General features: G+C 36.2%; 1 protein-coding gene across 1 annotated transcript in view; it reads left to right on the top strand.

The window, feature by feature from the left end:
* The window catches only part of DKK2 (dickkopf WNT signaling pathway inhibitor 2), a 77,667-nt gene extending 58,118 nt beyond the window's left edge, over positions 1–19,549 (top strand). Inside the window, exons 2-4 of the mRNA XM_081045174.1 lie at positions 14,728–14,878; positions 16,125–16,280; positions 19,123–19,549. Coding sequence (XP_080901300.1) covers positions 14,728–14,878; positions 16,125–16,280; positions 19,123–19,373 — 558 coding nt within the window. The 3' untranslated portion in view covers positions 19,374–19,549. The remainder of the gene's footprint in view (positions 1–14,727; positions 14,879–16,124; positions 16,281–19,122) is intronic.
* The last annotated feature ends 6,001 nt before the right edge of the window (positions 19,550–25,550 follow it).

The raw sequence follows: 25,550 nt of genomic DNA, 5'->3' as shown, positions 1-25,550 counted from the left end.
TGAAGAGACATGAACTTTTAAAACATAATTGCAATACTATTATCATAAGAGTTAACAATAATTCCTTAATATCATTAAATATCCAGTAAGTAGAATTCTTGAATGCTTACAATTTTGGAAATTATTAAGGGAAAGTGATTAGAATTAAAATTTGTAATTTACGATAAATACCAGTGGTTGGTCTCTATTGGTCTGTAAAGTGACACATTGATAAAGTGCCGAGGAAAATTGTGAAATCATTTTATAAAACATGCATCTGCAAAATATCTGTAGTTTCCAGGAGCCTGTTATTTTCCAGATCTCATGAAAATATGTACAGTTTGTAGAGAACCTCTAGTAACTGTGGTATCTGTTAGCAGGAGGAGTCCTTTTGGTGGGTGAGATGGTGGATTTAAGGACCCATGGCTGAGCTGAGGTTATGTGGAGAGTTACTGAACATTAATGAGAAATATGAAAAGCGCATTCTCACCACACCCAGGTTATGCACCCAAATTCCCAGACAATTTTTTGTATTATTTCCGGCAGTCTGTCCTCAATGAAAACCATACCGCTCTATCACTGAAAACACATTTTTGCCTGTGATTGGGTATTGGTTGACAACTCAGAAATGAACCAGCCAGACGGTGGCACCTGAGTGTGTATTATAACCTCATCTCTGTACATCCAAACATGCTTAATCCAAACATTCTTAATCCAAATATTAGATAAACAATGGAAAAATCCCCCTGCAGACATACTTTAGCCTCTAGCCTGTGCAGACCAGGACAGAACACTGGGCGTTAAAGAAAGTTCTCCGTAGAGCTCTCCAAACATATGTGGGCAGTTGTGACAGAGTTAATTTGTTAATGCTTAAGAAGTTCACTACTTTGAAGACAAATAGTTCTATGCACAGTTGCTGTTCAATATTAATATTACTATTATATAATCCTAACTGGCTGATTACTCTTTTAACTAATTCATTCTATGAAACTACGTTTTAAAGATCTGTGATTTCTTTTTGGAAGGAGGACTGGACTTTCTGGCAAATTTATTGTTATTTATTAATATTTCTATATAAGAAAGTCATTCTAATGTTTCTTGTAATCATCATTTGTAAGTTGTAAACAGTCTTCAATATACCATTTACAAAAGTTCAGCTCCAATTCTTGTTATTATGGAATGAGCAGTCTTATTTCAAAAGCTCATTCTTAGCCTTTCCAACCATCCTGCTTTCAATTCCAAGCAGAGTTTGATCAGCGTGTGTTAGGTGTGTGCTCAACCATGGGAGATGAAAAGCAGCACATGAACAGATCCTCATGCTTTTGACCTGCCTTCAGAAAAGAGCCTGAGTTGTGCTGAGTTTTGTAATAAAAATCACTCCATTTAACATTAATGTGGAAACAACTTGACTTGTTTGTGTGCATGAAGTTCTGGTGATCGCTTTTAAACCCAGGAAATGTTATAGTCAGACCATAATCCATCCTGTCTGGTACCTGCTGTGCCGAAGTAGGCCATGTCTTTTCTCTTCCTACGGAACTAGGAAATCCAATTGCTCTAGCCTCAAGACTGTAAGCTAAATTGTACAGGAGCCTTATAGAGACTTAACCTTCTCATATACAAAATGACATGTCTGCCTGTACTCAGAACATGTACCAAACGGTAACTGAAGAAATTTGACCTAGAAGATAGAGTTCCTATTTCTTGCCTCTTTGCCCAGACAATAGGTTCATATCATCTTTCCACAAATACCAAATACAAACCTAGGTTGGGCTGCATAAAGTCCTTTGCAAATTTCTCTAAGTTCTTAAACTTGGGAGCAGGGCCAGAAAAATGCATGGGTGTCTCTAAAAATTGCACTTTGTGGGCATACTGAGGAGAGTTGGATAGCTGTGTACAAGAATCATAGACACAATGATTTAAAAGGAATTTGGTTCTAAACCTTGAAGCACTATCCACATTTTTTTGGTGAAAATTGACATGCCAATGAGATTTAACTTGGCTGATGAGAACCTTGCTTAAACTCAATTTGTTTAGGATCATAAACAAGTTAAACATCAAATAAATATGTTGGTGGTAGCAGTCCATGGGGCAAGCACATGGCAAAAACACATTAGTTGTTATTTTCTGCTTGTTATATTGCTGTGACTAGGTGTATCAAGAATTTGAATCCCTTTACTGTTCTGTCCATGTGTCTCCAAGATGTTAAAGAAAGCCATCATGAGTTTCTCACCTTCTTGCTTCTTTGAAAAAAATACGTCATGGTTGGTCAACCAGGAAGTCAACTAGAATCACTATCAGATATGATCCACCAACGAGAAAATATTAAGAGACAAAGGCAAAGGAAAGTTAGAAAGGAATATTTTGGATGGAGTGTTACTAGCTTGTTCTGATCCTCACAGGTACCCAATGTGATAGCTCCCACTGACCAAATAGCTTAAACAATCTCCTGGGAACAATTAGGAAAGAGGTGAAGTAGAGTCACTGCTGTGAATGGATACTAGGACAGCATTACTGCTGTGGCAGAGACCACCAATATCACTTAGAAATCAGAGTCTACTTTTCACTTTAGATAATTTATACGTGAAAAACATCCTCAGCTACAGGAATGTGATGTAAAAGAACTGATGATAGCACTTGAAAATGTGAATTTGAGCCCAACATGAAATAACTGTAGCCAAGTTTCTGGCTGGAAAATTACTCATCAGCCAATCCCCTTTCTTTTTATACACATATGATGCCTTTAGCTATATTGTGGTAGATTATAAATAATTTATGTAAGTCTTAGCTAATTTTTAAAAATCTATTTCAAAATATCTACAAAATTACCTCTTCACTTTCAAGCTCTTTCTTTTTACCATCTCCTGGTGGGTACTTACGTGTGTATTTTTGTCAATTCAATGGTACAAATTTCCAACCACTGTTGCAAAAAAAATCTTATTCATTAATCATTGCTGGACAAAATGTGGAATGCTAAATTATTCCAGGCATTATGTGACAACTGGGGATAAAGGGAGGAAAGATGATTTCCATAATTAAAGAGAGTGGAAAGGCAGATGAAGAACTCAACAGTGTGATCTGTATCATGGTACAGATAAACATGAGGTATTAGTAGGGTGTAGGTTAAATAGAACCTCCAAATAAATGGGAGTGTGGAGCCAGCCTAAAAGGTTTCCCCAAAGTGCAGTTACTTGATATAATCTCTAAATGATGAGTTGGAATTATTCTTATGATGAAGTGAATGGAGAAAAGGTGTTTTTGGCAGAGGAAAAATGTTTGTAAATGCACAGTCATGAGAGTGTGGCTGACTCTCTTCTGTGCAAGCAGCCCCCGATAGTTGGAGTGTATAATTCCAGTGCTGGGGAGATTTGTAGAGATCATATGCCATGCTAAGAACAAAAATGTTTTTGGTCATCTTTATTGCAACATAGCTGCCTTCTTTGGTAAAAACAAATATGACAGATTTCAGATAGCATTCCAAACAGTTCTAGGAACACTTTACTATTACTATTCAAAAAATTCAACTATTCCACCTGGATGCTTTAACCTTATCATTATGTTAGAGATTCTGAGACTGGTTTAAACTCTCTGAAACAGTTTTTCCTGATCATTGGAACCCAGAAACGACAAGTGTATACACATTACAGGTTGGCCCTAGCAAAGCTGTATAAAAACTCTATTAACCATTTGCTAATAAATTTTGTTCCATTTGTTTGCCTAGACTTCCTGTTAACCAAAACAGCATTTGAGTTGTGTGAGCCAGGACATATCTACCTCAGTCCCTGGGGAAGAATCCTTGCTGTCTTAGCTGTACTCCACTTCTCTTTCCCACTCTCCCTCCCCCATCTCACATTTTAAAGCCCCATATTCACTGCAAAGTCTGCTGGAATGTGGGGCCAGACACAGAGGTGTTAAAAAGACTCCAATGCCAGTACATCTGGGGATCTTTAGTAATGAACAAAAGCCAACAAAAGAAGCAACAGGCAGAGGAGCATACTCTTTGCACAGGCTGAAAGGACCAATGAGATGCAAGGGAAGTGACTTAAGCCCGGAGACATGATTTCATTTTTTTCATCTACTAACAAATCACCTGGCCTCTCTTGCACTATTAAGAATGTGCTGGTCACCACTCAAAGCAGATGTACTGAGATGTGGGTGGTGTGGGGACCAATTTCTTCAATGTGTTTTCTTCGCAGTTACTAACACATTGAGTATGTCATTACAAGATGTACCAAATTTCTGGGGCTGAGATTTGAGTGCTGGGGTCACACAAACCAAAGGATCGGTCATCTGGCTCACAATTTCCTTCCTTTCCAGTTCTTTAGCAAAGCATTTAAAAATAATTTTTTGACAGAAGTGGATTATAAGACAACGAGTGATATCTTTCTCTGTGTTATATTGTTTGCTAGACATGAATTTCCTTGTTCTTGTGTGCTGAACTTCCCTTCCTTCTTCCACACAATAAGAATTTAAACTGGTTCGTGGAGGTAGGAGGCTGAGAAGTAAGACCATGTGTGTATTGAGATATTGATTAGTTTTTTGGAAATGTATTTTATTTTAATAAATAACATGTGGTCATATAATTGCTATTATTAGACATTACAAATAAAAATACGTTACAAGCTGGGGCTTTTCAACTCAATCGCCTTGTGAATGTCTGAAATAAATAAGTAGTCTTGGCTATTGTGATTTCCTCTGTTAGGAAGTCAAGCAACTATTCCACCTGGATACTTTAACCTTATCATTATGTTAGAGACTCTGAGACTGGTTCAAACTCTCTGAAATATAGTTTGTCCTGGTCATTGGAACCCAGAAATGACAATATAAATGTACTTACAGTGCTTCTTGCATGCATTTTTATGTGAGATCTGCCTTATCAACTGAACATTCCAAATATATAAAAATGAAATATGAGCACAAAGTACAGATCCTTACCTATTTTACAGGTTATATAAATATTGGTTTGAGATACCCAGAGAAGGAATCAAGGTAGGAAATGAAAAAAAAGAAAACAAATAAAGATGGTAAAATAACTATATATATATAGTGCATTTCTTAGTCTTAGTAGCAGACCAGCTGGCTTACCCAAAGCTCAAGAGTTAAAGTTCTTCATCCTGTTGCTCATATGACTTGCATCTTATTCCCTCCATATCTCACTAGTACATAATATCACAATGATTCTAGTCCAAGACTCTCCACAGACTTACAGTTTATTTTCCTCCAAATGGCAGAAGCAGAAATAGATGAGTTACTTAGGCAGAGTTCTGTGTTAGAAATGTGAACCGTCTCTTTATGCTACTTGTTTAATCAAAAGGTTTCTTAGTTGATTCAATCTGTGTGACTATCACTGTTCAGTAAATCCCTTGCTCCCACCATCATGTTGGGCTACGCTTCTTCTCAAATAATTGATTCCCTTCACCTGGAGAGATAAAATACTGACTGCCTTCTTGTTTACGACTCTAAATTTGAATGGCAACAACTTTACATTTTCAATAGTTATACAGGGTTTAAGGTAGATCCTAAGCAGAAATTAAGAAATATTTTTACTGCAAAGGAATATTGAGGACTAGTTGTTGCTGTGCTTTTTAAAAAATCTTCCCAACCACAAAAGAAAGAGCAATCTTTTCAATTTTATCAGCTTCCATCAACTGTTTCCCCAAAATCGGAATAAAATGTGGTGAATGGCCATTAATTCCTAGAGGAAATGAAAGAGAATTAAGTGAGAATAGAGAAGTGTAAAATTTGCATGTTCTATACTAAATGAAATCAGCCAAGACAATAAACACTAGCTTAAATAAATAATTATTAAAACAATGATTTGTTTATATATAAGTATTTATTGTATATAAATACTTATATATAATAATAATAAGTATATACTTATTATATATAAGTATATATAAGTATATACTATATTATATATAAGTATTAATTGTTTATATAATGTTTCATTGATAGTCTGATTCTACAAATAAAGTGACATTTATGAAACAAAGAGAACGTTTTTAATCAAGAAACTTTAGTCTGAATTCTTGATACTCTTTCCAGAAGCCCTGGCTCTAAGGAAACCCAAGTTCTTCCAAGACTTCCTAATATGAAAACCATAAGGCATAAATTAGCAAGCAATAAGAAATTTCACTTTGAATCTTCTAATGTTAGTTCTTTTGTTTTGTACACCTGAAACTAATGCTTCTACTACTACTACTACTACTACTACTAATAATAATAATAATAATAATAGTTTTAATAGATAACACACCTAGTAGAAATTAGTAGAAATTATCAAATATTTGAAAAGGTAGGATTTTCCTCTTTTCTCTATTCTCAATAACCCTGTCCACTTCCCCATGGGTAAATTCTGTTACATATCTATTGGGTATACTTCCTGAGATAAATCACACATGCACAACACACACACACACACACACACACACACACACACACACACACACACACACCCCTTCACAGAGTTCTCCTATCCTTATTTCTAAACCCATGATATCATAAATGAAGAATGACTCAAACTGAAATATTTACCAACATTGGCCTATTCTATAATCACAAAAAAGGTCTTTTCTACACAGCATTTTGAAATTATGTTAAGTTTTCATATCTCCCCGGACTTTGATATTTGAATTTTAAATGTGATTTTCATTGGCAAGGGAAATTTGATGCTATACAAAGAATAGAAAATAATAAAAACACACATCATCTATTTATCATACTTGATACGGGGAGGAAGAGTAGTTATTTTGTGAAGACCCACAGGATACAAAATGCAAAAGAGTGAAGCCCCAAATCTGCAAAGCTACAAATTGCCAACAAGACGCAGGTGTACACCACATGAGAATATGAAACAATCCAGTCATAATGGGTGTGTTGACAGCTCTGAGTCTACACTGTGTTTCTCCAAAAGTGCACTAGAATGTTTGTTATCTGTTACTTTACTTTTTCATATAGTTTTAGAAATTCCCAAGCCCACCCCTAAGCATGGTGGCTAAGTACTAGGAGTGAAGAAGATGAGCCTGTCTGGAAATAGTCCTTGTCCGTGAGTCTTTTAGACTCATGTTAATGTCAGGGGACCAATTCCTCATTTAGACCCACATCTGTCTGGGAGATAAAATTGAATCCATATCTCATATAGACCAGACATTGTCTGTATGATAATCATCTATAAATCCACATCTACATCTACATCTATATCTATATCTAAATCTAAATCTATATCTATCTATATAAGACACAGCCTTAATCTTTGCAACAGTTGTATAAAGCAGTGTTTCCCTGTCTTACCCTGGACAGTATTTATTAAAAATACAGGAACCCAGACCATATCCACTCCTACAAGAATTAGAATCTCTATGAGAAGAAGTCTGTGAACAAATAGTTTTTAAAGAAACCCAGTGAGATTTTTAAGATTAGGTAAGTAGGAATATGTTGCTGAAGGTAAGAATTATATCCATCTTATCAAGGAGGAAACTGAGACTCAGTTAAGTAACTTGTAACAAAAAATTGATTGTGGAGGCATAATTCAAATTGCAGTGACTCCAATGACTCCAAAATTCTTCGTATCATGTCACCTTTCTGAAGGTCACGAGGTCAGGCAAATTTCTAAGGCTACAATCAAAATTTTATATAGTAGATGTTCAATCCTGGATTTGGAAGAAAATTTGAAATTGTATAATTTTTTCCAATCAATCACACAATTAGAAGGGGCTTTATAACTATATGTGGAGTATATGTGTATATATATATACATATATATATACATATATCTATATATATATACATATATACATATATACATACTCTCTATATATATGGAGTATAAAGGGCTCCAATCACTGCTGCAAAAGCACTCATGAGATGCTACTGTTTGAGCATGGGATCGAGTGTTTTGTCCTGTACCAGATGAGGGGGAATTGGGTCAAAAACAGAAGAAAAAAAAAGCCAGGTAAACTATATAGTTTAGATTTCTCTAGGTACTGAGACCATGTGGGAAGTGTTAGCTCTCCCTATTTACCCACGATCAATAGCCATAATGTGCATGTTACAGTGGAGAATGCAGTCTGTGTTCAAAGTAGAGGATTCCGTGAAATCTTTGTGCTTAATGATGCACAGAGAACGGAGTAGAACAACTGAAGTTAAAGAGGATCTGAACTTTATTTCATAGAATGATTGTTTCTTAGGCTTTAAGTGAGGTTTTCTGCGTACATTGGGAAGTTAATGGACCACGGGCAGAAACCCACCATTCCTAATTTATAATCCAGGCAACATTTGTAGAAATTGTCTCAGTTCTGAGCTTTTATATCAAAACACAAATGTCTAACAACCTTAGCCTTAAACTTAAAGTGAATATGTGTAAAAGGTACTCTATGGCGTACACAGCCACGAATTATTGTAAGGGAATCAATGTGCAGATCCTCACCTCCCATGGTTCTTTTTCGTAAAAATTGTCTGGGACTATGCTTGTTGTTTACAATAAGTGTTTTTGCCATTTTATAGGGGAAAAAAGCCAAAACCATTATGCATTCCAAATCTTGATATATGTTCAAGAGGCACAAAAACCTTTATTGGATGACAAACTAAAGTAAAATTTGGAATATTTGTTTAACAAAGATATTCTTAATGGTTAATCAGGGCATCCTACATGAAGAACGGCATTTTCTTTCCTTGTCTTATTATTAATTCTTTAAAAGTGAAGTTTGGCCCTCACTTTTAAAGTACTGGATAGAGAACATTCAAAATGGTTATGGTAACTTGTGTATTTTAAAATTTAACGTAATGTTTTCTACAATAATAAAAAAAATTAATTTAAAAATCTATCAATAAATATGCTGTAACTTATTTTAGGATTAGTATGCATTGATCAATAAGATAGGTCAAAGCTATTTTATTGAATCATGTCAATTTACCATGAACTTCATGTTATAAAATGTAAATTTATGCTGAACGTTTTACACGTCAAATGTGTGAAAGGATATTTGTTTTCCAAAATTAATTTGGGGTCATACAGGTAAAATATGTGTAGATCACTGAACTAGTTGTGTCTGGCTCATAGTTGGGGTTCAATAAATTAAATGCTGAATAAATAATGATTAAATATTGAATGAATACCTGAACAGCTGCCTTAATGAACCTATGGCATACATCCAGAACATCACAAAATACCTGAACTTTTCCCCTCGAACTTAATAAAGCTCAACCTCCTGGCCTTATGCTTAGAAATCCTCAAAGATGCATGGAGTCCACCCTTATCCCCTAGAGGTAATTGTGGACAATGGAAAAGATCAGATTGCACAGTCTTTGGCTTGCAGTATACCACTAAATGCACATTAACCAGATTGAGTTCTGTGCCCCTGCACCTCCTGCAGTTGCAGTTACAGGGCCTGATCTTGAAATGAGCACCTTCAAGGGTAGCATGCATACCTTGCATGTTCACTGAAATATAGATCTATTGGGAGAGAGAAATTAACCTTTTCTCTAAGGACCTAGGGAAAGCCAGCCTGATCTGCTTTTCCAAATGTAATTGCCAAACTTCTGCTGTGCTTTATTTGAGACCCCAGACGCTCCAGTTCCCAGCCCGTCCCTGCTACCTTCACTCACCCTAAAGCCCCAAATGTTTTTCCTTCTCACAGCTGGGTCCCTACCCTCCCACCATCCGACCCGCCCCCAACCTCACCCTTAGGCTTTCTTTTGCCTGCTCAGCTGATGATGTTTTCCTGGCTCCAGAAAACTTCTGAGGTTTTTACAAACAGTGCTTGGGGGGACAAAGAATTGTCCCAATTAAAACAACAACAAAACTAGGACGGTCTTGCAAGAATCCGGATGGGTGGCCATCCCACAAGAACACTTTATGATGCTTCTCTTTTCCTTCCCCCGCCCCTGTGATTAAACAGGAACAGTGTCGTTATTTTGAAAAATCAGGAATTATCAGGAATTAAACTAAGCTTTAGTTGTGGTCAACAGTTGATTCAATAGCCAGTGCTGTTGAGATACCTGAAACACTTTTTTTCATTTCATTATTCTTAGGGATCTGATTACTTCACTGTTGCATTTGCATATTCTAAGGAATGGGCAGTAATTGCAAAATAAGAATAAATTCAATCCTACATCTAAGTCTCAAATTAATAGCCCTTTTCTCCCTGAAGTTTTGAGAATAATTGGGGAGGAAAACTCTCAATTCATTCAAATAAGATGCAGCAACATTTCATTTTCTTTTGTTCATTAGAATTTGATATAATTATCATTATTTGCATGGCGGGCTTTTGCTTATACTATGATTACATTGAGCTTAAGTGGATATAAACTGTTGTCAAGAAATGGAATGATAATATGTTGTTTACAGTCTTGTCAGTGTTTTCCGTCAGTACTGTCTTTCCAACAGCTGCAGCAGGACATGCTGTTGGTATTTGGAGCCTTCTAGAAAGAGAAGTGGCCAAGTTTACTTTTCTCATCTCTAAATTCAGCACATAGATCACCTCTCAAACACCTTCTCCATATGTGCATTAAACCATGACTCAAATACTCTGAGTCAGGTCACCTCCCATTGAGGCCTGACAGCCAGGGCAACGCTCTGAATCCCAAAGTTCATTGCCGCTGACCAAGTATGGCTGACTTGCAGAAGTTACTTAACCTCTCTTCACTTCATTGCTAACATTTTAAATAATGACTCCAAATCAGCGCAGAGTAAATGGACTTTAAAAAAAAAAAAATTCTTTGTACTAAGAGATGTACTAAGAGATGCTCATTTCTGATAAACTTCATTTCAAGCTGTGTCCAATGCATTCATTTTTTTTTAGTTCATGTCATGGTTGTAATAATAACTAGCACTGCTATTTATGGGAAGCACTCTATTTTTTGCCTAGAAGGGGGTTGGGCAAAACTTTTGTGTTTTGGCTTGATCATATACAGCTCTCAGACAGTCTTAATTTATGTCCCATCATCTACCATGATTAGGTGTCTCAAATGAATTCATCTGTTAATTGTGACTGAGGCTGTCATGAATGACTCTGCATGAAGGTGAGTATTCCTGGATACTAATACAGGTGGAATCCTGATGGAGTTTTGGAGTATTTTAGTATAGGACAAGTGTACCCAAGTTACTCCCTAATTCTTTCATTTGATTTCCAGTCTTCCACATGGACTATCACTGTTCCTCAGACTGTTCACCTAAAGTCAAGTAAATGAAGGGTCATAAACATTCACTATTAATAACTTTGATAGCAGGTAAAATAAATCAGTTTTTCAATTCATTTATAAAATAAGTACCAGGGAAGCATATTATCATTTTTGTTAAATGGAAATTTAGACTAAGATACTCAAATTCACTTTTTGTTAGTTATAGACCCATCATTAAACGAGACCAGGAACAGTTTTTTGGAGGCCAAAGTAAATGAAAAAGAAAAAAAGACTTATTCATGGGAAAGTTTCTGAACAGTACTTTCATTGATGTATATAATTCTCTTCAGTGGTCTGTTAATCGCCACAATCATCACTTCTTCAGTGTCCCATAACTACTTCCACCAAGTGCTCCTGTCTCTCCACCTCCCTCCCTCCATCTTGACCCCTCTTGCCTACTAGGAGACCATTTTCAGACATATTAAAGGGGTTAATGTAGGAAAAAGAAAACAACAGCAAGCTGCATAGCCCTCAGACTTGAGTTGTAAATGTCTTGTTTAAATAACCCTTTACTGAAAAATAATGCATTAGACTGAAAACAACAGCATTGCTATTAATAGCTCAGATGCATATTTTCTCATGTTCTGTATTTTCTTGCTAATGGCTATGGCAAGAAAAATTTTACAACTGAGTAGATATGTGCTGGGGGACATTGATTTCAGAAGGTCAGGCCAGCCCCTGAACATCACTTGCTTTCCCTAAAACCTGTTTCAATTATAATCTGTCTCATCATTTCTTGATTTTATTCATATATACAAGCTATTTATTGGAACTAGGAGTTTTATAAGCATACTGGAAGCTGTGTAACGTAGCCTTGCATTTGAATTATTAAAAAAATTAATTGTCAAAGAATTCCTCTCAGTATTATGTTCTGGGATTCTATTCCAAGTACAAGTTCACATCAGCAACAACTTTCTATTTAAAAAAAAAAAAAAGCCTGCATACATTTTCTGCCTCTCTTATTTCTGTTTCTAGTCAATAAAGATATAGTGGAACATAAAAAAAAACCTACCGGTGCCAGCCCGGTGGCTCAGGCGGTTAGAGCTCCATGCTCCTAACTCCGAAGGCTGCCGTTTCGATTCCTACATGGGCCAGTGGGCTCTCACTCAATCACAAGGTTGCCGGTTCAACTTCTTGAGTCCCTCAAGGGATAGTGGGCTGTGCCCCCTGCAATTAGAAACGGTAACTGGACCTGGAGCTGAGCTGCGCCCTCCACAACTAAGACTGAAAGGACAACAACTTGACTTGGAAAAAAGACCTGGAAGTACATACTGTTCCCCAATAAAGTCCTGTTCCCCTTCCCCAATAAAATCATTTAAAAAAAAACAAACAACTACCAATATATTTTCTCTCTTACTTAAAGTTCATTTCCTCTGAAAATATTGTGAGAATATTACTGTGATTCCATTCAAATAAAGGACTACTATGCATATTAGTTTTCGTAATGCCATCGGTGTTAAATATTTTTCATTTCAAATATTTTCTATTTCTATATGTTCCATTTCCCATCAACTGAGAATTGTGGAATGTGCCTTCCACAATTTTCTTCATAAATGAACTGCCACTTTTAGCAAACAACTTGCTTTCTACCATGCATACTTTTTTTTTTTTAAGAATGGAACCAAGTATTATTTCAGATTCAGATTCCCTTCAAGATTTGTTGTTTGAGTTGTAAATTGCACATGATGTTTTAAGTGGCACGTGTTTCTTTCCATTGAAAGAACATGCCCTATTTTTGACGAAGGGAAAAACCTTGTAAGACATCAAATGTTTCTTGCAAAACAATTTGATGAAATAAATGTAAATGAATCATAATCATGTGAATTTCATTTCAATTAAAATTAATGCATTTAAATGTGAAGGGAGTAAAGTGCTTGGGGGAAAGAATGTGGCAAGTCAGGAAGTTACATTTGTTTTGTTTTCATTGATTTTAGATTCTTAAAAAATGGCTTAATACTCTGAATTCAGTTTCATTCAGTTTCTCCTTCAAGCCTAATAATGGAGTTCCAGAATGGGACAACAATATGCAAATTCATTTTATAGCTTTATCTGGTTCCAATTATAATATAGGCATCACATATTGCCACTGTGCAATTCTTCAAAAGAACCCTCAATTTAAAGTCAGTGGTTTTCTAGTTTCTTGTGAGGGTAAACAGTAAATTGTAATGAGGCTAAAAGTGTATTTTTTTTCAGAGAACAACATGTACAGTTTTCAGACACACATCAATTTCATATTTATTTCCTCCTAACTGAAGATGATCATATCTAAATGAAAAACACTTGGCGGTTGAATGTATACATGCAATGTATACACACAGATGCAGGAGAAGGGTGGAGAAGAAAAGGCGATGGAAGAAACCCAATGAAAGAGAGTAAAAGAAAGAGAGAGGGGGGGAAAGGAGTAAGTAATGCATGCAGATCAGGCCATCAAACCTCATTTCATAAATGAAGCACTGATGTCACATTAAATATTTGAATCAGAAAAACTGTATCCCATAGTTTTGTATTCATATCATTTATGCTTGCTTAAAAACAACTACATATCTTCTCTTTTTTTGGTAGTTTTTCAATAAAAAAACCAAACATGGATCACTCTGAAAATCAGGGGGAAAAAATGACGACCAAAAAAAAAAAAAAGACATGAATAAGTCTCCATGTCAACATGCCTCAAAATATGAGTAAATTTGGTATGTGGGTATGACATTTCAGTTTCTCAACTCTCAGTCTCTGAAAACGGGCATTTTAAGTGTTACAAAAATATCCAGGAGGCAAGCAGTCCATAACTGTAGAATATGTTTTTATTTTTGAGATAATTTGGCATTGCTTAAGTAGCCTCTGAACACATAACTTGGTAATGTACAAAAACAGAAGTATTTTTTGTGTCAATTAAAGGTGCAGTATCCAAAGGGCTATTCTTGTGTGGAAGGAGCCTACTTTTTTTTGTTTCCTGAGGACATGATGTAATTAGAGCTCAGCATCTTTTTGACCACTCAAAGCGCTGCTGCTGCTGCTGCTGCTGCTGCTGCTGCTTATCACCCAGTTGGAAATAGTTCTCCTCCTTGATCCTCACAAACAGGAATTGTGAGCAGGCACTCTTAAAATATTGGCTCCATAATTGGGGAGATGTGTTTTTTAGGTTCTAGCCCAGCCCTTTGTTGTTTTATTTAACTTTTCCCTCACCTTAGTTTAGCAGATGAAAATGGAGTACCTAGGCCGATTTTTTTCCTCCATGCCTTAAATCAGTGGCAAAATAACAATTATAACTGTTTCTGAGCCCCCAAAATCACTCTTAAGGGCTCTACTAATTAACACAAATTTCAACTCGAAGGTTGTGTCAATGAAAGTGGACGGATAGTGTCAACTTTTTTTTTCATCATCAACAATCAATATTTATAAGGCCCTCAAGTGTCACTATATAGACTCTATGCTCAGAACATTATTACAATGGTGCACTTTAAGGAGTCAGATATTGTGACTTCTTTTCCATCATAATTTGTGACAATAATTTTCTACAAGTGTTAAAAGAGCTAATGACTTTGTTTTTGGGGTTGTTGTTCCACTTCATGACAGGCCTACCCTTGTAGCAGTGATAAGGAATGTGAAGTTGGGAGATATTGCCACAGTCCCCACCAGGGATCGTCAGCCTGCATGGTGTGTCGAAGGAAAAAGAAACGCTGCCATCGAGACGGCATGTGTTGTCCTGGGACCCGCTGCAATAACGGTAAAGATGTCTCAGTGTTGATGGGCCTCTTTCTTTACATGTAGGAGGCCTGGCTAGTAAGTTAGGGTACCTTCTCCTTAGCCTCCAGAAATGTAAGGAGCGTTTCATAAGTGACAGAAATTGGATATGTTTAGATATGTGTAAGATTATTTGGATTACCTCCCAAATTTTAATTTTTCTAGGCTCTGATCACCTTTGTTATTTAATGATCTATGCTGACGTAGGATTTGCCATGTTGAAGAGCTGCATATAAATAGCTAGATGTTCTATTCCACTAAACACATAAGCAAACACATGCAAAAGAACCAAAGAAAGGAACCTGCTATGATTTAGCAATATAGTTGTGAGTCCAGCTTCCAATTTCATACCACTGTCACAGTGTCATACCTTGATTCTTATGTTCAAGGTGTCCTCTTTTGAAGGCTGCACCCTGTGGCAAATGCAAATGGTAATGGAGTGATTGGTTCCTACAAAAGGAGACAGAGAGGTCTATTCCTCAGCCATTTCACCAGCATAGCTTCTCCCAGTCTCAATGAATTTATAGGCACAAATTCAGCATTAATAACGAAATGAAGAACCACAGACAAAACATGGTAAAACCATTAAATAATTACAGAAAGTGATCAGAAACATACACTTACTCATATAAACAACATAAACAGGCTCATATTCCCATACTTGTTCCTGACCTGTGAGCACAGTCCTAATGGGAATACCTTGCACAGGAGATGAAGGGAAGCAGACCTCATACCATTAGAGACGTTTACAGTGTAGACTAAGATTGTATTGTTGACTGAACACAGGGACCTGAATCCCTAAGGTGGATGTCTGGTCACATAATTTTAAAGTACTAATAGCTACTATTAATTTCATACTTTTCTATGTCACTATTTTCATCACTTTACATGTATTAACAATAACTTAGTGAAATAAATTGTTTTGATTCTATTTTTACCCAAAGTCACTTGGTCTTGAGGGAGACAAGATTCAAATCAAGGAAGCCTGGCTCAGGACCAAACTATTCAATACTCAGTCACAATAAGTACACAAATAAGTGAAATGGGTAGATGATAGATAGATGGATAGATGGATGGATGGATGGATGGATGGATGGATGGATGGATGGATGGATGGATGGATGAATAGATAGATGAATGACTTCATACCTCACATCAGGAGAATATTTGGATAAGAACTACATTGTACAGAACTAAATGAGACTAAATTCTTACCTGCCCATCTCCAGGCATCTGTATCCCTGTCACTGAGAGCATCTTAACTCCTCACATCCCAGCTCTGGATGGCACTCGGCACAGAGATCGAAACCATGGGCATTACTCAAACCATGACCTGGGATGGCAAAATCTAGGAAGACCTCACACTAAGATGTCACATATAAAAGGTAGGGATATCTATAGTTCTCTGTTATTCTATTTTTTTCTTGTTTTATAAAGAACAATAATATAGGTAACACACTCCATTGATTTTAGAAAAAAATACAAGGAAGATACTTTAAATGAAAGATTTTAATTGAACCTATTCTTAATTTTGAGGATGCTGAGTGGTTTCTTAGAGATCTAAACTTGTAGAAAATTATGTAAGAATTGCATATCCTGCTGAGCCATTTTCTCCACAGTCCTGTCTTTTTACATGGAATTTAGAAGAAATTTCTTATACAAGTATGTCTGTCACATATCAAAGGATAAAGCATTCTGAAAAACACATGGAAAACATTTGTTGCCATATTATTAAATCACTAAGTTTTTGAGGTTTTTTTCTCACCTTTGCAGATTCAGAAATTTCATTTCACTAAACAACCAGATAATATAATATTCAAAAAACAACTTAACAAAATAATTGTTTTTTAGTGGGATTATGTATGGCTATAAAATCCCTTTTTTTGTATCAAAATATTTGAGAAGCCTAAACACTAATAATAAAATTTGGAAGTATAAAATTATTGAACTTAGTTACTAATAGTAAAAGTTTGAAGGCATGAAACACATCCATTTTTAAGGGAAGCTTTTTGCAAGTGTATTCTGCAGAGCATTACTTGTCAAGGCATTCTGTGAATAAAAGTTCCTTGTGACAAGAGTTATGCAATAATGTATCTCCCCATTTTTGGAACTTAATAATAAACATTTGTGTGTTGAAGGCTCTGAGAAGTCCAGCAATGAGAAAAACTGGTTAAATTTTTAAAATGCTGTTATTTCCTTGGCTTGCTTGACTACAAAACAATTTCCCCACATTTTCATGTTCTGCAGAGATAGTATTATATATCTGACCTGTCGGTCTGACCTCCTGGAATACTAATGGTCACATGGATAGTGGTAGGGATTGATAATTCCTCTTCAGTTATCCTTTGTCCATACTCCTTAAAGACCTTTTATCCATATTTCCGGTGTCTATACTCTAATTCATATTCATTTGTTAGTACATGAGTATTCCTCTTTATTTCATCAGATGTTTATATCTCAGTACACTTTCAAATTTACTAATTATGTTTATATAATTCTGTGTGTAATTGTATGATGGCAAGTAGGAAGCAATCGAACGCCAGTGGGTAACGAGTTGTGTCCACATCACACAGGGGGTTGATGACATCTGGGATGACAGAATCCCCATTAGACCAGTGTTGGCACTCTATGGCTGGTGAGCCAAATCTATTCTGCTGCTTGTTTTTGTAAATAATCTTTTATTGTAACACAGATTTGCCCCCTTTTTTTTTTGGCATCATCCATGGCTGTTTTTGAGAAACAACAAAAGAATTGAGGAGTTGTGACACATATGACCTAAAAAGGCAAAAATATTTCAATCTGGGATGTCACAGAGAAGTTTGCTGACCCCCTCTTTAGAAGTTACACATCAAATCAGTTGTGATGTGTGGGTGCTCTTGCTGTCTTACTCCTTTTTTTCTGAATTAAATACCCAGATTTGTGCTTCCACTTTATTTTTTAAAGATGGGTTCTTAGTTGACTCTGAGGCTGTCTGCCTTTTTTTTTTAATTAGTTTTCGGTGCACAAAACAATGTAATAGTTAGACATTTATCATTTATATTCCTCACAGTGTGTCAACCCCCTCCCCCCATTCACTGTCCCTCTGACATCACACACAGCCTTTACATTTTCACTGTCTCTATTCCTAATGCTGCACTCTGCTTCTTGTAAATCTATCTATCTATCTATCTATCTATCTATCTATCTATCTATCTATCTATCTATCTATATAATTGTAGTCGACATTCATTATTGTTCAGCTTCAGCTTCAGGAGTACAGTGCAGAGATCAGGCATCTACATCATCCCTGAGGTGGTCTCCTTAACAAGACAAGTGTCCATCAGATACCCTACAGAATCTTTATAACATTATTGATTACATTCCCCAAATTGACTTTCGTAACCCCGTGGCAATCTTGTGGTTACTGACTGTTGTCTGCCCTGTTTTGTATCACAGTTCTTTATAGACTGCATATCCTAGGCTCCCTGTCAGGTGGTTTCCGGCCACATGGGTTTGGCTGTGGTGAGAGACTGAGAGGCAGAGGAAGGAAAAAGCCAACATGATCTCCCTGCTTCCAATGGTGTTTCTGGCAGAGCTCTATCTCCTTGGGGCTTCAGGGCAGCCAGTTGGGCCTGTTGTGTGCTTGTCCCAGCAAGTGATTCCAGCCCGCAATTCTGCCATTACCTGCTTTTTGAGTCCTCCAGCCTGAAGGGGGTAATGGCTTACTGCTGCGTTGTTTTGCCATCCTCTGGGATTTCTTAGCCCTGCCACTACCTGTGACCAGTTCTCTGCATTAAATATCTTCTGTTTTGGACAGTGATTTTCTGTTTTACTGGCTAGACTCTGACACATGATCTTAAGAATCCCTGGAAATTTCAGCCTTACCCTTGAATCGGAGTTTCTGTACACCTCCAAGAAGGTATCAAATCAATTAATTTGAAAGGAATTATTTTTATTTACTTATGTTTCATTCACTTAGGAAATTAAAAATGATCAAGGAAATATCTAGAAGCAGACCATGATAGAGTAAAAAGACAATGAAGTACAGTGTACTATTTATTAAATTTGATATTCAGACAGCAAATATAGAAATAAACCATAACGGATTTATGTGATTAGAGGGAGAACAAATTAATATGAACCAAGGCACAATGGAAGATAGCATAGAGCATTTTATGTGCTTTGGATTGCAAAGTAGAATTTTTTCTGAAGTGTCATGGTAATATCTTTTGGTCATCATCTGTATAGGGCATGAAGGAGACCCCTGCCTACGATCATCAGATTGCATTGAAGGGTTTTGCTGTGCTCGTCACTTCTGGACCAAAATCTGCAAACCAGTGCTCCATCAGGGGGAAGTCTGTACCAAACAGCGCAAGAAGGGCTCTCATGGCCTGGAAATTTTCCAGCGGTGTGACTGTGCAAAGGGCTTGTCTTGTAAAGTATGGAAAGACGCCACCTACTCCTCCAAAGCCAGACTTCACGTGTGTCAGAAAATATGATCATCTCGGAGGAAAAACATCACAAGCAGACTGTGAATCTGTGTATTTAATGCATCAAAGCATGGTGGAAAATAGAATTTGGATTGCAGAAGAATGGCTACAATAAGGAATGTGTTAGGAATATAGATCACAGAGCGAGAAAAAGAAAAAGAGAACTGAGCTGATTGGAATGGGTGAAAAATGTAGTACAACCAGTGTTTTCCATTATGTAACTTGTTTATGTAAATAATGTACACATTTGTGAAAATTCAATTACTAAAAAAAAGCACAGTGAAAATTACTGACAAATACCATACGACTTTCCAAGAGTTTAGGTTGTGCTGGAGGATAGGTTTCCTTCAGATTGGTGATTGTCTATAAAATAAACTAAAAGCCATATTTCTATTCAAAGTTATAGTTTAATAAAATACTCCCAGTATATCTTGGTATACAATAGGCTCTAAAACATGAAACAAGTTGTTTAATAGGGAATGAAAGCATGGCGCATAGTAAATTTGCAACATAGAGTCACCTTGGAAATTAGAACACTATTTCTACTGCTCAATTATAAGCCTTGACAAGACAAGAAAAAAGCAGTCAAATAATTTCAAAATAATTGCAGGTCTTTTATCAAAGCCCTTAGGAAAAAAAATCTGTTTTTCCTCAAACTGCTTATTTATATTTTTCAAAGTTTAATTTCACTTATACTTAATAAGGACCGGTATAATAAGACAGAAATAGTCCATTCAGATTCTAAAGGAATAACGTTGCATCTTTCTTGATTGTATGTGATTCCTACTTTGAATATATTTTATTTTCCAACCCATCCACATTAGTCATTAATAGCAAAGAGCAGAATTTTCACAGATGGCAAATCTTTTCAAAATGTTTAAAGTATATAGGAAACAAAACCAACAGAGAGATCATTATTGACATTCCCTGTGTTTTGATAGAATTAGGTTCGTAAATACATTTATTCTTTACATACTCTGCAGTATATTAGGGTAAAGCTGATAACAGAGACTGGGGCTATATCTGTCCTGCACTGAAGTACAGAAAGGAATTGAGGAAAAACTTTGTCAAGTATTGAGGTTTTGGCAACACATAGATCATATGTCTGAAGCACAAAATGACTTCATATTTGAAGCCCAGGCTTGTATAACCTCAGTGGAAGTTTTCTATGGGATTTGCTATCTCAATATTTACCACACAGATGAGTTCAGTGTAAGGTCACTAGTTGACCTCAAAACATACAGTTTCTATTTTTGAGATCCTAAAATAATAAACAGTTCTCATGAAATGGACTCCTAAGGCAGGTAGTACATAGTAAGGTTCCATTGTCCTCTCTAAGATTCTAGTTATCTGGTGGCATCATCTGATTTTTCTGCACAAACCTTTCTCTACAACAGCTGTTTTTTTGCCAAAGATATAATTTCTATTTTTACAGCCATTGAGATAAAATTATATATATATATATATATATATATATATATATATATACATATATATATATATATATATAAAAATGAAATAACTTGTGAAATCTACATATTGCCAATCCGTAAAAAACACAGTTTCTTAATTCTTTGAAACCATTTTATTACTCTTTTTACTTTACTCACTTCTAAATGTTATGTCTAGAGCATAATGAAAACAGTTATAGTTGTTACTTTTGACGTTTTCTTTTATAGACTGAAAGTCACTTCCTGCAGCCTCAAATTCAAGTTCTTCCAATAGAAATTGAACATAAGCCTGCACGTCTATTAAAAATTTCAGCTTCCCACACACATTTACTAGGTTGATTAAGATTTATGTTTTTTCCCCACATGTCTGCTAAAACAAAAATTATAAACTAATCTATCCAAGAACCAAAGTCTGTACAAACAGGTTCCTATGAGCTTGGCAACATGAAAATGTAACATTACCATCAAACATTTCCAATATAGCATTTACATTTTTGATCTGGTTTCTGCATTATTTCCCTTATGTACATCCCTTCAAAAATTATTATTTGAAGTAATTTATTTACAGGAAATGTTAATGAGATGTATTTTCTTATAGAGATATTTCTTACAGAAAGCTTTGTAGCAGAATATATTTGCAGCAATTGACTTTGTAATTTAGGGGAAATGTATAATAAGATAAAATATATTAAATTTTTCTCCTCCAAGAAATTGAATTCAAATTTCCTTGTTTTGCTTATGGGAAAAACTTTCATAGACTCATAGATTCTCAGAGTTCAACTGGACTTGGTCTGAGTTTGCAGTTGGAGTAGGAATCCTTTGGACAGCTTCACCATGAGAGAATCCAAGGCACTTTACTATTGCTGAAGGCAGCTTTTTTCATGGAATTACAGCTGTAATTGTTAGAAAGTTATTTTTTCATTAAACTACAATATTCCAGCTTATGTTTTCCACCCATTTATTCTTACTTTGTCTTAGGAAACATCTTGGAACAAGGACTCTATAACTTTTTCAAACCACCTGAAGATACCTATCATATTACTTATAATCTTCTTTCCAGGTTAAAATTTTCCAAAATAGAAATGCCAACATGCTTAGAGTATTGGTTCATTCCTCTATGGCAGAAAGCAGTACAAAGTATCTTTATCTCTGTATGGATACAGACTGAATGAGCCTGGCTCTGAATGAACTCAAACCTACTCCCTGGGAAGTCTTTCCTCTGCTTCCTAAACACAGAGATGTTGAGTGTTTGAAAAACAGTACTCACCGATTATGAGGCCAGGAGTGGTTGTAAGAGCCCATGTTATACTGGAGATGTTAATGGCCTGGAAATGTGGAAAAATAAACATTCAGTGACGTAGTGAATGGATTAATATAGCTATGGCAGCTTAATGAAGCTGAGATAGTCTCATATCTAGAGGTCAGAGTTGAAGATACCTCAAGCACTGAAATAATTCCCACATTTCTAATTCGCCACTTAAGTGTATTCATACATAGTTATCCATTTCCTCAAATTGAGAACATTCATATTTCCTAGCTATAGTGTATTTTTCTACTATAACAATCATGGGTGATATACTTTTTTCCACTGAGCTCAGTGAGATGGTCTGAGAAGTGACAAATTGTCCTGACTTCCTTTTTAGCTAAGAAACAAAATACCCTATTGTAGCCCTAGGATTTGAGGAAACAATCAATTACACTTTTCTTCTCCCCCCAATTCAGGCCATTTGAGAAAAAGAGTAAGAAAGAAAGGCAGATGATGACAGATTACCCTATGACTGATAAAATTAATATTGGAGAATGTGGGGTGCATCTGTGGGCAAGAAAACACCAGAAAGAGATAGACTCTGTGCCCATTCTCAAGGAAGACCAGACAATATACATTCTACCTGTGGGAGCTACCCCTATAAAATTGATAACATGGATGGGTGGAACAGAATGACACACTTTCTTCTGTCAGTTAATGTCAAAGAAGAAGGGTAGAGGAAGGACGGAACTATTTATTTCTCATTCAAGAATTTCATTTGAAATTCTCCCACACTGAATAATTCATACTACATGAAAAGAGTGAGTGAAGGATGGAGTGAGACAAAGATAATTATACATTCCACATTAAACTAATATGAAGAATTAGCAACGAAGAATTGCTCCTCCATGTCATTCCCCAAATTTTTATGTTTTTAACCCATTCATTGTACATTTTTGAAGATTTTGGTTTTAACCAAAATCTGATCGGCTATCTACTAGAACAGTTCCTGAAGATGTCATTTTCTCAATGCTAATCACTCCTTCTTCATGGGTTGTCTCAGGACCAGTGGTGGGCATTTTAGTTTTTACCCCCAAAAGATTGCAAACTGGATGAAAATAGTTCATTAACTCAATTGAGTCCAAGACCACTTTATACTCAGATCTAGAAAATACTTCTCTTTCTTTTAAACATCCCAAATTAAGTCTGTTATATTACCCAACACAGTCTATCAGAGGTTCTGCAGTGAGATTAAATGAGAGTGGATACCTGATAATAAATGTATAAAAGTATTACAGTCATAAAATTCCAACAATACAGAGATGCCCACTTTTGAATAACTTCTCTTCCATTGAAACCCCCCTAAGAGAAATTAAAGTATGAAATTTAAATCTTCTTGCATGTTAAGGTCAAAATAAGTTGAAATCTGAAGAAATTAAAGTCTATATTTGCTGTCTTCCTCTTTAGAATAAGGAATCCAAAGAAATTGAAATCCCAAATCCTCAAATTAATAGCTAAAGTTTTCCACCCTTATTCCATATTCTACTCTGTGTCCTCCAGAGGGGTTCTTGAATCATGGGGTTAGTGGGACTCTTTTAGCAGCAATGGCCTGGACAATGTCTCAATGGAACGACAGACTTCATTTTTAATAAAATTCAACGAATTTTTAGAATATACAAGATTAAGCCAAAGATGTCACCACGTTTAGAAAACAAGCCAATCTCTAACTCTTAGAGCAGATATTTCAAGGGATGTGCTAGGACAAGGCGTTGTCAGAAACCATAGCAGAGAAGCTTGGAATTTGAGTGAATGAAGATAGATGGAGAAAATCTTTGGTTTTGTGTTGCTAAAAATTCAACCAATTCAAACCAGCTGTGTGGAACCCATGACCTATATACTTAAACTTACCTGAGAACAATGTTCCACCGAGACATTAGTTATGGCCCTGTATTTACCATATGGTAGGGTGGGAGGAGAATCCACCTGTGTGTTCCAACTACTTTTATATTGTACAATGTGTGGTAATTGAGGCATTGCTGCCTTCACATAAAACTGGTCAAGTTTAGAAATTCACCATGTTACTAGCCTCATTTTTATGTAACTGGCATATTCAAAGCATCACCAGTGCTTAACTGACGTTTTGGCTGGTGATGTAGCCTCCACAGTATCTTGCAAAGTGACTTTTTTTTAGGGGTGTGCCACAATGGCTGCTTCTACTGCTTCATGCTATGAAATTACTTACTCCCTCATCCCTGCATTTGTTCTATTTGCAGAAATACATCAGCAGAATCCTGAAATAAAATTGCTATTGATACTTATGAAAATCACTCTAGCAAGGATGCCTAGGGACACAAAAGACATTCCCAATTTACTTTTCTTCACTCGACAGGTACTCACTGAGAGTACCACCTATTGCTAGGCAGCTGTGTAGACACAGTAGGTAGAAGCAGAGAACCAAACCAATAAACTTCATCCTCTCATTGTTGTTACATTCCAGTTATTTTTTTAGGGCAATAACTAGGAGGCGTAAAATAACTAAATAACAAATTGATAAATACCATAGGAGACAGAGAAGTACTATAATATAAAGACAACTGAAGCAGGGTAAAGGAATAGAGGGACATGAGTCATGCTATTTTCAATTCTGTGGTCAATGAAGATCTCTTAGAAAGGGGGAATACATATATATGAGCAGAGACCTGATTGAAGTGAGGGGCTGGCAATAGAAAGGTCTGAAAGAACAGTGGCATAGGAAGGAGAAAAGCAAGGAAAGCATTTCACAATGGGAAGAAGTTGAGGGGGAGACTGGGATGGAATGGGGAAAGGGGAAAGGAAGGAGATGAAGTCAGAGAAAGAATTGGGTCAGGTTGTATAGAACACTATTGACCATCATAAGCACTTTATTTTGAAAGAGATTTAGAGCTGGCAAGAGCTTGTGAGCATGGGAGTAACATGAGCTAGCATGTTTACAAATGATGACCCAGGCTGCTGTGTGGAGAAGCGACTCTAGCACATTCCCAACAAAAACTGCTGGTGGCTTAGATTAGCCAGGTAAGGTGGAAGTCATGAGAAAGTGTTGGATTTCGGGTCTTTTGGAGCAAGGGCCCACTGACATTTGCTGTTGGACTGGGTGAGGGTTTTGAGAAAAAGAGTAGAATCTCTCTAGCCTAGTATGAGGACCAGGGACAAACAAAGATAAATTGTTGACAACAAAAGTTAAAAATATATATATATATTTCCTGTATATTGGCTTTGTATTACATATATAAAAAATTGTCCTCGGTAGAATCCTGGCAATTCTTCAGAAAATTGCTCTTTGCATGTTTGTCACCAGCCATCTTGAGAACTTAAGAAAAAATTATATGAAGAGAGATTGCATCAACAAAAAAAGAGAACTTGTTGGATGCATTAAGGGAAGCAGTCACAGACAAATGGAAGAATGAAGGGCATGGTAGGAATAGAAAAGGGAATATACAGAGGTCAGGGCAC

This window comes from Rhinolophus hipposideros (genome assembly GCF_964194185.1).
Source record: "Rhinolophus hipposideros genome assembly, chromosome: 1".
Taxonomy (NCBI): Eukaryota; Metazoa; Chordata; class Mammalia; order Chiroptera; family Rhinolophidae; genus Rhinolophus; species Rhinolophus hipposideros.
The sequence above is the reverse complement of the archived record's forward strand: the minus strand, read 5'-3'. Positions and strand labels throughout refer to the sequence as shown.